At 36.7% G+C, this 13,984-nt stretch overlaps 2 protein-coding genes across 2 annotated transcripts; both read left to right on the forward strand.

Moving 5' to 3' along the window:
- Positions 1–4,999: 4,999 nt before the first annotated feature.
- LOC132187177 (DCC family protein At1g52590, chloroplastic) lies at positions 5,000–7,554 on the forward strand (the record flags this gene model as incomplete). Its single annotated transcript, XM_059601396.1, is given in 5 exon segments — positions 5,000–5,526; positions 5,675–5,732; positions 6,652–6,759; positions 7,097–7,189; positions 7,302–7,554. Coding segments are annotated over 5 exon segments (519 nt in total). The 3' UTR covers positions 7,384–7,554.
- Positions 7,555–10,726: 3,172 nt separating this feature from the next.
- LOC132188274 (RHOMBOID-like protein 5) lies at positions 10,727–12,712 on the forward strand. Its single transcript, XM_059602694.1, has 5 exons — positions 10,727–11,013; positions 11,257–11,420; positions 11,515–11,678; positions 11,767–12,023; positions 12,439–12,712. Exons 1-5 carry the CDS (start codon positions 10,727–10,729, stop codon positions 12,500–12,502), a joined length of 936 nt encoding a protein of 311 aa, XP_059458677.1. The 3' UTR covers positions 12,503–12,712.
- The last annotated feature ends 1,272 nt before the right edge of the window (positions 12,713–13,984 follow it).

Below are 13,984 nucleotides of genomic sequence, written 5' to 3' on the forward strand. Positions count from 1 at the left end.
AAAAAGAGAGAATTTGAGAGAATGAGGTACAAGGGCAGCAAGGGTGTTTTCTTCTTGGTGGTTTTTTGGATGAGCCAAAAACAAGTGATTAGAAGAAAAAAGGTACTGCAGAGTGAGAGAAGAAAATAGAGATCAGCCGCCATCCGTTCCAGCAAAATAAGAGTTTGTACATCTGTCTTTTGTATTCTATTTTGGGAATAATATCTCTTGTGTGATAGTGAGATTTGGGTGTATTGAGGCTTTGAGATCTGAGTGATTTTCTCTCTACTATTTTTGTACTCCATCTTTTGATAGTGGATTTTATCCGGGTCGTCTTCGCCACTGGATGTAGGCTTGTTAAGCCGAACCACTTAAATCTTTGTGTCGTGTGTGATTGCTTATCTTTGTTATTCTACATTCTTCTTATTTTTCGCATCTCACGAGTCTTGGGAAATAGGATTAATTTTCTAACAACTGGTATCAGAGACAGGTTGGTTCGAGTGGGAGTGATGGCAGGTGAAGAAGGAAAGATGGGAACTGAGAAATTAGACAACAAAGCTTTTGGGTATTGGAAAGTACAGATTGAAGATATTCTTTATGGGAAGGATCTTCATCAACCTCTTTTGAAAGAACATCCTGACGACATGTATGATAGCGAGTGGGCTCTACTTGATCGTAAAGCCCTAGCAGTTATCAGGTTATCACTGTCAAAATCAGTTGCACACAACTTTGGAAAGGAGAAGACCACAGCAGGTCTACTGGCGGCTTTGTCAAGCATGTATGAGAAGCCGTCGGCTAACAATAAGGTGCATCTGATGAAGAAATTGTTCAACCTAAAGATGGCGAAAGGAGCTTCAGTGGCATATCATCTCAATGAGTTCAACACCATTACAAATCAATTGTCCTTGGTGGAAATTAATTTTGATGATGAGGTTCGCGCTTTGATCGTCTTGGCATCTTTGCCAAATAGCTGGGAAGCAGTGAGGATGGCTGTGAGTAACTCTGTAGAAAAGAGTAAACTGAGCTATGAAGACGTTAGGGATTTGATTCTCAGTGAAGAGGTTCGCAGAAAAGATGCGGGTGAAGCCTCTTGTTCTGGTGCTGCTTTAAACCTTGAGACTCGGGGCATAGGACAAGATAGAAACTCTTGTCAAGGCATATCAAATTCCAGAAAAGGGAGAAGCAAATTCAAATTCGGCCAACAACCTGAGTGTTGGAACTGTGGCAAGACTGGCTACTACAAGAAGAATTGCAGGGAACTGCGGAAGGAGACCGAGAATGATTATGCAAACGTAGTGACAGAAGAAGTATATGATGCCCTACTTCTATCTGTTGACAGTCCCCTTGATTCTTGGGTCTTAGACTCATGAGTATCTTTTCATACGACAGCGATCCGTGAAATTCTCGATAACTATGTTGGTGGAGATTTCGGGAAGGCGTATTTGGCTGACGGAACGGCGCTGGATGTTGTGGGCCTAGGCGATGTTCGCATTAGAGTTCACAGTGACTCGGTATGGAAGCTGGAGAAGGTCAGGCATGTTCCGGAGCTGAAAAAGAATTTGATTTCAGTGGGACAGCTTGATGAGGAAGGGCATTCAATTTATTTCCACAGTGGAAAGTGGAAGGTCAGCAAGGGAGCTAGGATTTTGGCTCGTGGTCATAAGACGGGTACTCTCTATATGATAACAAACAACAGGATACAGTTGCTGTTGCAGATACGGGTGCTGACTAAAAACTATGGCACCTAAGGCTTGGGCACATGAGCGAGAAAGGGATGAAGGTACTTATGTCAAAAGGGAAACTACCGGGGTTAAAGTCAGTTGAGTCTGATTTGTGTGAAGGCTGCATGCTAGGGAAGCAGAAGAAGGTGAGTTTTGCGGAAGTTGGCAAAGCACCTAAGCATGGAAAGCTGGGGCTGGTACACACGAATTTGTGGGGTCCCGCACCAGTGGCATCTCTTGGAGGCTCGCGGTATTACTTCACATTTATTGATGACTCAAACAGGAAGGTATGAGTTTATTTTTTAAAAAGTAAATCTGATGTATTTGAGACTTTTAAGAAATGGAAGGCCATGGTTGAGATTGAAACGGGCTTGAAGCTTAAGTGTTTGAGATCAGACAAGGGAAGAGAATACGAAGACAAGGGGTTTAAACAATTTTGCACAGTGAATGAGATTAGAATGGAAAAAACTATCCCAGGAACGCCGCAGCAGAATGGCGTGGTTGAGTGCATGAACAAGACTCTCAATGACCGTGCCAGGAGTTTGAGATTGCATGCTGGGTTACCAAAGACTTTCTGGGCTGATGCAGTGAGCACTGCTGCATACCTGATAAATAGGGGGCCTTCCATTCCCCTGAGCCATAGACTACCAGAAGAAGTCTGGAGTGGAAAAGAAGTAAATCTTTCACATCTGAAAGTTTTTGGTTGTGCTTCGTATGTCCATGTTGAGTCTAATGCTATGAGTAACCTAGATGGTAAATCTAGTAAGTGTTTCTTCATTGGATATAGAGATGAGGCATTTGGTTATCGATTTTGGGATGATCAAAATCGGAAGATCATTAGAAGTCGGAATGTGACTTTTAATGAGTGTGCTATGTACAAGGATGGATCAAGTGCAGAACCTGAAGTTACAGAGCATGAACCGAAGAAGTCTGAGTTTGTTAACTTAGATGAGCTTTCTGAAAGTACAGTACAGAAAGAGAAACAATTTGTGGAGGTGGAGCTTGATGAACAGTGTTCACTCACGGATGAATGTGATGACAGAGAATCTTCAAGAGACTTACAGCACCGGGAAAAGTCTTATTCTTTAACAAGAAGCAAAGAGAAACGTGATCAAAAAGCAACAAAGAGGTATGGGTTTGAGGATATGGTTTCTTTTGCTCTAACAGCTAGTAGTGGAGATCCATCGTCTGCTCAGGATGGTATGTCGAAAGAGGTGGAGTCACTACGGAGTGGTAAAGCTTGGGAATCGGTAGAATTACCCAAGGGAAAGAAGGCTAAAGGGTGCAGATGGGTCTACAGGAAGAAAGAGTCATCGGATGAAGCTGTATGGTCGACGGGGCTGATAGGGAGGCATGGTGTAATGTCTAAATCAGGTCCTATGCTCAAGTTCAAGAGGCGCTTGGACTTGAAGGACACTTGTGGAGTGTGATTGCCCTTGGGGGCTGAGGCGGAGACATCTGGAGGAGACACGTTTTGGTAAACTTGATGGGATTCAAGTCAAGGTGGAGATTGTTAAGTATGACTTGAATTAAAAGTCATGGTGGGACCCAATGATTTGTCTCCTTCTTCAAGTAGGAGAGGTTCTTGGTTCAACCGGTTTGCTTCTTTACATGTGGGTTTTGGAGTCCTTCTGCTATGTGTACTTGGACTCCTTGTTTGACTTATAGTAGGAGTCCTAGACCAACATGTAAAAGGAGAGTTAAGCTTCTATATAAGGAACAAAGCACAAGGTGAATTTGTGTGTGCCAAACGTGAGTATTTGTGAGCACCAAAGGGAGGAGAAAAAAGAGAGAATTTGAGAGAAGGAGGTACAAGGGCAGCAAGGGTGTTTTCTTCTTGGTGGTCTTTTGGAGGAGCCAAAAACAAGTGATTAGAAGAAAAAAAGGTATTGCAGAGTGAGAGAAGAAAATAGAGATCAGCCGCCATCCGTTCCAGCAAAATAAGAGTTTGTACATCTGTCTTTGTATTCTATTTTGGGAATAATCTCTCTTGTGTGATAGTGAGATTTGAGTGTATTGGGGCTTTGGAATCTAAGTGATTTTCTCTTTACTATTTTTGTACTCCATCTTTTGATAGTGGATTTTATCCGGGTCGTCTCCGCCAGTGGATGTAGGCTTGTTAAGCCTAAACCACTTAAATCTTTGTGTCGTATGTCATTGCTTATCTTTGTTATTCCGCATTCTTCTTATTTTTCGCATCTCACGAGTTTTGAAAAATAGGATTAATTTCCTAACATGGGGACGTTCCCAAAAGAGAATAACTATTTCACAAAATGTAAAAAGTTATTATGAAAGTCAAATCTTTAATTTTTACTTTGTTATGTAAAAAGTTATTATTCAATTGTTTGTATAAAATTACCTAGTTTTTAATTCCATCGATAGTTATTGAGGTACCCGTAACGATAATGATTTCCGAAATCTCAACCGGAAAAATGCTCCACAAAATTTTCATTACTGTAGTAGATCTTGGTGATAGCTGGTTTGGGATGAGGAACAAGATGATTTTTGTTTCTTGAATTTGGTCATTTTTTATTTTTATGGTTGATATGTGTGTCATTGATATTAGGTCATGGATCAAATGAGATATAGGTACCAAATCCATATTAAATAAAAATTTATGGGCTAAATAGAATTTTTTTTTTCCCAATATTTTTTTTGCTAACTATCCCTACTACCACTCTTTTTAGAACACTTATTTCCTATTGAACAAGATGAAAGAAGAAAATCAATATTGGGCTCTTAATTTTTTTATTATTATTATTAAGTAAATGTTAGGGTATGATTTCCACTTTTTGAATGAAATTTTTTTACATCTAATTAATATAAAATGTCCTATGAGGCAGGATCAACAACATCTACAGTTTTTATTATGGAACCGGATCTTCTCCAGCCCATTATAGAATATTGGAGAGTATCCAGTTCATAACTAAGATTTATTTGAGGGCCACAAATGAGACACTTGTACTCATAATAAAAAAATAAAAATAAAAATTATTTAAAGTTTAAAAATAATAAAATAATAAATTATTTTTTTAATTTTAAATAATATTTTATTATTATTATTTGTGGGATACGTATTCCATTTGTGGCCCTAAAATTTATGAGAAAAAATCTTAATCATGAGCTAAATATTTTGGACCGAAGAGGATCCCATTCCCTTTATTATCTATGTCTATCTTGTCATTAATTCTCGACAGACCGATATTACTATAGTCGGTGGAACAATAATAATCACCCTAATTGCTCAAAAAAAAATAAAATAAAAAATAAAAAATAAAAAATGAAGAAGAAGAAAACAGAACAGGCCTCTCTGCATGTACATGTGTTTTTGGTCTGGGCCCTGATATTGTTGGAATTCCAGTGGCGTTTGAATTCCCATGTGGCACCAAATTTATGAAGCCACGTCAACTCAGAGCAAAGGGTTGATTAATCATCCCTTGATTAATCACCCTAAAACTTCACACACTATTACTAAGAAAGCCATTCCCGTAATTCCATGCAATACACTTCATAGGCTGATACTTTAGGATGAAGGGACATCCTGTAATTATGAAGAACTTCAAGGCTGATTGTCTACAAAAATCTGGCAATTACACGAATTCGTAATTTCAATAGCTGAAGCTCACGCAGAGTCTCCGACTCTTTTTCATGGCGCTGCTGGCTCCTGGTGGCTCTGCAAGGATATGCGTGCCACGCCCTGCGCACGTTAGACAAAGAGGCGCTACGTTTGCCACTCTATCTCCTCCTCGAGGCCATGCCGGCGACTGGATTGAAGCAACTTCGAGCTTTTTCGAACAAGACACGAGGCCCATCATGTTATTTGATGGTAAGGCTCAGTTTATCTAACATTCTCTACCTGGGATTCTGTACAGATTATGTTATGGGGGCAATGGCTGCCAGATTTTAAAAGTAATTCTGCCAAGTTTTCCCTTTGGTTTATCAAGTAAACGTGTCTGCTAAATTTGGTTTGACAGGTGTATGCAACTTATGTAATGGGGGTGTGAGGTTTGTGCGCCGAAATGATCGAAATGGGTCAGTGTTTCTTTTCGTCCTCTTTTAATTAATACTAATTATAATGCTTCTCAAATGTTTCTCAACATCATTAACACCTGAAATTTGGTCTTGTGGCTCATAAAGATTTAATATTTGGGGGGTAAATAATGGATTCTACTTTTGATAAGTGGATTTATATGTAATGTGATGGAATTGGTGAAGTTTGGCCCATTTTACTTTGAAAATTTATAAGAATGAAGGAATTCTTCAGGCTGAACGGTTCAAAATCATCATATCATGATGGTTTTTAGCATTGGACAAGTACCTTGTTATGAGATTTGTTCTGCATCTTGCACTAAGTAAAAGCTCAGTCCTCAATGGGTAACTCAATCGGCTGTGAACCATGTCTCATTCTGGGTCACTAGTTCGAATCCCCTCCCCTTTTCCTTGTGTGGATATGTCAACAAAAAAAATAAAAAAAATGTAAAAGCTCATCCTGAAGATCTTGGTTAAGGTTCATCCTGAAGGAAAGTATGATATGGATTTCAGCAAGAACATTGATATCACAAAAATCACTTAAAATAAGCAGAGCTTCTCTGGGTATGATAATTATGTGCTGCACACGTTATTGCCTAGTAAGGTAGAGATGAAGGAAGTCTGATGCATAACAAATTACCATGACTTATTATTGCACTTTGGATTTAAATGTTGAGTTAAGAACCTTAATTTCATTAAAGTATTTGCCATTTCAACCATTTTGAAGTAAATTCTTACTAAAGATGTATCTAATAAAGTATGAACTATACTGAAAAGATAGATAGAGAGTGATTTCCCCACAAGGAAAGAAAAGATAATGCACTTTCATACTTTTTATGAATATGGTTTCCTTGCGACATTTTTAGGCTAAGTTTTACCACTCAAAATCTGTTCATTTGCTTGTATATCTCAATATTGGCAGGAGTATTAGGTTTGAAGCTCTGCAAAGTGAAGCAGGCAAGAACTTACTTAGGAGGTCAGGAAGAGCTCCTGATGATATCTCCAGTGTTGTACTTGTTGAAAAGGATAGGTTTGTATAACATGTTCAACATGTCTTTAAATTTGATAAATCAAAATCAAGTTTCTGAGCATAGCTGCCATAATTCAGTTACCAATCATAAAATTTTCTATAGTAGTTCATTTGATAGTGAAGGCAATGCATAGGAAGAAAAGAATAGTTTCTAAACTTTGAGGATTCTTAACCGACTGATAATCAAATTTCCTTCAGTGTTCCTGCCTCTTATCATCCATCAAATGGATTGCTACAGAGTTTTTTCTTGTAAAAAAGAGGTTATAATTTATAACATAGGAGATGGACCTAAAGATATATTTTGTGAAGAAAATTGAGAAACCATGGTGGATTTCAGGTCATACATCAGGTCAGAAGCTGTGCTGAAGATAATGGAATACATAGACTTACCCTTCCCCCAGTTAGCATTTTTTCTACAGTTTGTACCTCTGTAAGTACTATCTTTCCAGTTTCTGTTACGTTTCTTTGTCACTTCAGATTTGAATCTAATCGAAGCAGCCGGAGATGCTATATTATTTATCCATTGCCATGGATCACTGCAGGTTCATAAGGGATTTTGCATATGATAATGTGGCAAACAATCGTTACACAATTTTTGGCCGCTCAGAATCATGTGAGATATAAACATCTTTACTCATCATTGTACTTGGCATATGTTCTATATATCATAAAGTCCAGAATAAGGTTCCTCCGTTTGGTGAACTATTATATGTTTTGTCGGACTAGAATGAAGATGTAATCATGTTTACCAATTGAACTTTCTGTGTATATTATGTGGCTTTTCTTTTCAAATTACTTGATTTGTGTTGCTAGCCAGAAGAGAAGGAATAAATGAACGATATGACGACAATTTTCAAATCTCAAATAGTTGTAAGCCTATAATTTTCCTTTTCATTCCCCTCTATATTCTTGTCAATCAAGGAAAAAAAAAAAAAAAATAGAAGAGGTTTGCTTTTGTAGTTCCTCTCTGTGGTAGTTTAGAGAAAATAGTTAATTTGTTTCAGACGTGTAAATAATGCTTGAAGTTGATTATTCGTCTTCTTTAAATTGTAATGATCAAGATGAATAATATTTGTTTTACAAAGGATCTCTTTGATATCACTGCCTTAAATAAAAAGGATTGATATTTCTTTCTATTTCTCTTATCTAGGGGCAGAGCCCCTGCTAGAAGCTCATTTCTTATAGTATGCATCTCTCTCATGCTAAAACGCTTTTCTTTGTCAATTATTCCTTTCTGCCTCTGCATAAATTCCCAAATCTATTTCGACAAGATATTAATATAACACAAAAGCATACTAATGAACTCACAAGGTTTTAGAGATTTGGGCAAATTCCTTTCCCTCTCCTCAATGAAATCCCCCCATCTCTCCCGTGAGCTTCCTATCTCCTAGTGAAAGCACTCTCCCTCTCCCCTTTGAGAGTCCCGGGGAGAGGGCGGAGCTTTTCCTCCTTTCTCCCCAACTTCGATGTTCAAACCGACACACGAGGTCTCAGCTTTTCTCCGCCTTGCGAGAAGGCTGTCTTTCCTAGCCTTACGGCCAGTTGTTTGGTTTCAGGCTTACAACCCACCTTTGGCAAATTTGTAAGAGGCTTAATGCCCATCATTCTTGCTGCTTTCTCTAGGCATTGTATGCATTTTTTGGGGTTCCATTCCTCTACCTTTGCTCTCCTTTTCTGTTTATGAAACTTTACATTGCTTAGAAAATATGCGTGGATGCAGATCTGTCTGAGGGCAAATATCATATATGTAAAATTTCTTTTTTCAAATAGCATTGACTAACCCTAAAGCCTCTAGCAATGGATGCTTATCAAAGGCTTCAACTTGAACCAGAACTTGTGTGTAAGTGCATATAAGTGTCAAAATTAGCAAACTCGATCTCTTACTCAATACAACGACATCTTTGTTACATGTGATATGCAAGTAGTTAGAGAAAAATTAACCTTAGCATTCACACTAGATAAATATGGAGATAATAAAATCTGAACCACTTAATTTGAAAATAATGGCTAGGATTTAAAGAACTTTGCAAGGCTGGGTTCTCTAACAACTCTAGAAGATCTTCAACTTTGGAGGAACTCTAGAGGATTTGTCCCTGATAGATTGTGCTCCCAACTTCCAACTACCTTTCCAAAGCATTACAGTGTCCTAATTATAATGGCTCATAGTATTTAATGTGGTGTATTTTGAGAGAAAAGAACACAAGGAGTTTTGAAGTTTGTGAAACTGGATATTTAAGAGTTTTTTTTTTTTTTTACACTTCCCCTTTTAATAAATTTGAATAAATTATTTATCAAAAAGTCAGAGAAAGGGAAGTCCTATGGGAAGGCCAACTTGGCTTTAGAGGAAGAATTAGATGAATAGGAAAAAGGCCAATCTTTTTCTTCGGCAGCCAACCAGACTACAACAACCACAAAAACGTCAATGATATTTAAAGGTCCAAGCATGGCAGAGTTCATCACGTCCCATGTTAATAGGCTAGAAAGCTTTTTGACCATGGTTAAATTAACAATTTCTTATTAACTTAAACTTTTAATATAATTAGTAATTTAGCATGATATCAAAGCGAAAATCTTGAATTTGAACCTTGTTTCCGTCGTTAACTTTACATTTCAATTAAATATTTCACATTAAATTTCTTGATTTACGCACAAATGTCATGAGCAAAATCATTTTTTAGGCTTGTTGAGTTGTTGATTCACTCAGGTTATCAAGAATAAAGGCATCAACAATTGGTTGATTTAAAAGAAAACCCAAAAGTTAAAATGATAAGAGAAATATGTCTTTAGAAAACAAAGCCACAAGTTATTTAATTAACTTTGTTGTTGAGGTGCAGTAGGGCCGTTCAGCTAACGTGGATAGTTCTTAAAATGTGCCTTGAGGGGAGTGATTTTCGAATGTCATAAAATGTTTTAACTTTTCTTATTAGAACTAATTAGTTTTCATATGAGATTGTCAGACACTTAATTCAATAATGATATCAGAGTAAGGTTCACTCTGTGAATGATTAATCTCCTGAGTGTAATCTTTGACTCCACATCAAATGTATTAATCTATGGATCCTAATTCTCTTCTCTCCTTGGATGGATCTGATTATGTCTTTTGGAAGATTCGTATGAAAGCATATCTTAAATCAATAGATGTTTGGACTATTGCCGAGTTTGAATGAAAACGCTCTAGACTGGCCAATGGCTAAATGGACTAGGGATAAAAGTAGCACTTATATTAATGGGAATGAAGGCAATAAATTCCATCTTTATACCACTCACACCTAAAGAATTCACACGAATAACTGTGTGTGAAATTGCCAAGGAAGCGTGCAATACTTTGAAAATTACGCATGAAGGAATAAAAATTGTCAAATCTTCAAAACTTCAAATACTAATTTCCAAATTTGAATAAATTAAGATGCAAGAAGATCGATAAAACATTCTTGAAGAGGGGTCAATTACTTGGCCTTTACTGACTCCTATGAGAGTTCTCATGAGCCGATAATTATACATCTCTAGACATACAAAATTCATTTGATAGTGAGTTTGAGGAGGAGAATGACCTTCAATTGAAAATTTTTTCAAGTTGACCAATATTTAAAGCTGCACCAGACACTCATAAATAGAGAAAATATAAAAATATTTTACGTTAAAACAAACAAGGCTTTAATCTCAATAAGGCACATAGAATATGCCTCCCCTCCATGCTCAAAAAAAAAAAAAAAACAAAAAAAAACAAAAGGTAACTGAAATAAGGTAATTAATTTATGTAAACTTGACTACTTTTATTAGCGGGAAAAGTACCTAACATAACTGTCAAGCCAGCAAGACCCGCTCCTTTGCCATCCCATTTCCATACCGCCCTATTTGTCTCTCTCTCAAACAATTGGTGCACATTAATAACGCATCTCTGATCACCGCCACGAATTGGCGTCGGTGCAGTGTTCACTAGTTCTACTCTCCTCCCCCATTGACACCTATGGGGAAGCGGCCTCCACCGCCGTGTGACATTGAGTGTGGACCTCTCAAAGCTCGGCCACCACCACCGCCGGCACCATATTTTCACCCTCCAGCCCCTGAGCCATGGTTCTCCTGGCTCGTACCCCTCATTTTTGCGGCTAATTTCACCATCTTCGCGTACACCATGTACGTGAATGATTGCCCAGCCCACACCGGAGAGGACAGGTGTCTGTTGGGCACATACTTGGGTAGATTTTCTTTCCAACCCTTGAGAGAGAACCCGCTCCTTGGCCCTTCCACCACCACGTAAGAAGTTAATTTCATCCACATTTTTTTTCTTCTTTGTTTTTTTATTCTAGATTTTAGATTTTTCTTATATGGGTTTTCGTTAATTCATTTGTTGTATATATATCTTGAGAATTTGAAAATGGGTTTCTTTTATTTCGTCCTATTTGACAATTATATATGAAATTGGGGAAACCCTTTAATTTTAGCTTAATCAAACTAATTATTATATATATATATATATACAACTTCATCATTATACAGGCTGATACAACTAGGGGGGCTTGAAAAGAAATTAGTGGTGGAAAAAGATGAAGGATGGCGCCTCTTGTCTTGCATGTGGCTTCACGTTGGAGTTGTCCATTTAATTGCTAACATGTTGAGCCTTCTGTTCATAGGAATCCGGCTTGAGCAGGAATTTGGATTTGGTAAGAACTTATTTTATATATATATATATATATGATCAGATTATGTTTAATGATGATTTATCGACTATCGATCAGTTTTCATCTTATTTGGCAGTGAGGATCGGAGTCTTGTACCTGCTTTCTGGTTTTGGTGGAAGCTTGTTATCTGCTCTTAATTCTAAATCATCAATATCAGTGGGTGCATCTGGTGCACTTTTCGGGCTATTGGGAGCCATGCTTTCTGAGCTTCTCACTAACTGGACAATCTATGCAAACAAGGTACCATTTTCTGGTTAATTTGTTGAGTACTATATATATATATTAGTTTGTGAGAAAAGGTGTTAAATGTAATTATAATATTGTTCAGTGTGCAGCACTTGTAACTCTGGTAGTGATAATTGCCTTAAATCTGGCGGTGGGGTTTCTTCCTCGTGTGGACAATTCAGCTCACATTGGAGGATTTGTGTCAGGATTTCTACTTGGCTTCATTCTTTTAGTCCGTCCTCAATTTGGATTTGTAAGCCGCAAATACATTCCTCCTGGGTATGATATCAAGCGTATTCCCAGGCACAAGTGGTATCAGTACCTTTTCTGGATTTCAGCTTTACTCCTCTTGATTGTTGGGTACGTAATTAAACTAATTTCTTCCTTGTCTTTATACAAAAATGGTGCATGCATGTAATTTCAAGTAGGGCTAACAAGTTTTTACACGATCCTCAAATCCGATACAAAATTATAGAGTTAGGATTTAGCATAAATGAGTTCGGGTCATAAACCGGTTGACCTACTTGACTCGTTTATGAAATTATATATATATTTTTAATTTATATAGTAAATACATGTTGAAAACTTGTCAAACTGGTGGTCGTGTTCAGGTTTACCCTTAAAGGATCAAACGAATCATCCTGTACCCGACCAACCAACCCATTTTGCCAGCCATAATTCCAAGCTAGTGTTTACTTTCTGAAATAACAATGAAAATCACCATTGAGACAATATATAAGCTAACCTTTTTTTATGTTTTTTTTTTGTTTACCAGGTATGGATATTGCTGTGTTATGCTGTTTAAGGGTGGGACGATGACGTATAGTTTGTCTTTATAGATCGAGCATCCATCAGACGTTGAATGCTTCTGTGAATCTAATTGTTGTATCCATCGATCGATCACCACAAATGTTTGAATATCAGATGATGCATATGTATGTGTTTGTAATTCATCTACAGATCTACTACTGTTTCTGTTTCTTTCTTGGGGGCATTATTTAATATTTATCTATATTCCCATGTAAATGTAGACATCTTTATTGATGTTTGTTAAGGATAATTCCCACGTACACCAACCAACAACGGCGGTCGTCTCTATCGATCCAAGGAATCAGAAGATCATAATTCGATCATGAAAATTCAAAATTCTTGATAGGATTAATTAAGGAAGATAATATATTCAAATTGTATATATAGTTCTATATATATATATGATGTAACAAACATTCTTATAAATACAGTACTGCAGCCTTTCACTCCATGTTATCACAATTTTTTATTTTTTAATTTCTTATTAAGGGTGTTTTTGTTATTGGAGCGACATTGATATTTTTTTGTAGTTTGAGAAGACATTGACGCATTTCATAGTTTGAGGGGACATTGACAATCTGATGGTAGTTTGAGAGGGGTATGTGAAATTAAAATTTAAAAAAAAAAAAAAAAAAAAAAAAAAAAAAAACTATGAAATTCCATTTTGTGATACTTACGTTTGAAATTTCGTCTCCGATAGACACAATCATCACCTATTTCCCAACATTAATTATATTAATAACATCAAATGTTATTTAGTAGATTGTTGTATGCATGACTGTCATATAATTGAGATGATGTAACAGTAAAAATCAACCCTTAAATTGTGTTTATAAGTATTGATCTAATAGTTGATTTTTATTGCTACACCATCAAGTTGTATGACAGTCGTATGGGTGGAGTCGCTAATTTTTTTTTTTTTTTCATTTTATTTAAAAATAATTAATTTTTAAAATTTTTTTAATTTAAATTTGGTATATGATTCAGTGTAGTTTTTATTTTAGGGTTTTGATCTTGGACCCTTAGATTCATCTAAGGGCTGAGATTAAGAATTGGAGAACTCCAATTTCTCCTTAATGGGAAGGGATCCAGATCCATTTGGAAGGACCGGCAAACGTTATGGGTCGCACGAAAAATATCATTTTTCTTGGAATAACCACGGTAGGTTCACCTCTCCTAGTTGGCATGCGAGTTATTGAATAGCATAAGGCCAGTTAATAGTGAAAGGCAAATAAATAAAGGAAGCCAATCAAATTAAATCCTGTCATTTGCATTAATAAGGAAAGTTTTAAGCGATATCATCATCACTCTGGATGTACAACGAATTCTGTAATTTGTTATTTTTGTAAAAATATAATGCACATTTGTGCATTATATTTTTACAAAAATAACAAATTACAGAATTCGTTGGCATTGATATCGCTTATATATGTGCATTATATTTTTACAAAAATAACAAATTACAGAATTCGTTGGCATTGATATCGCTTAGAATATATATGGGAAAATCC

The sequence above is a fragment of the Corylus avellana genome, chromosome ca7 (assembly GCF_901000735.1).
Source record: "Corylus avellana chromosome ca7, CavTom2PMs-1.0".
Lineage (NCBI taxonomy): Eukaryota > Viridiplantae > Streptophyta > Magnoliopsida > Fagales > Betulaceae > Corylus > Corylus avellana.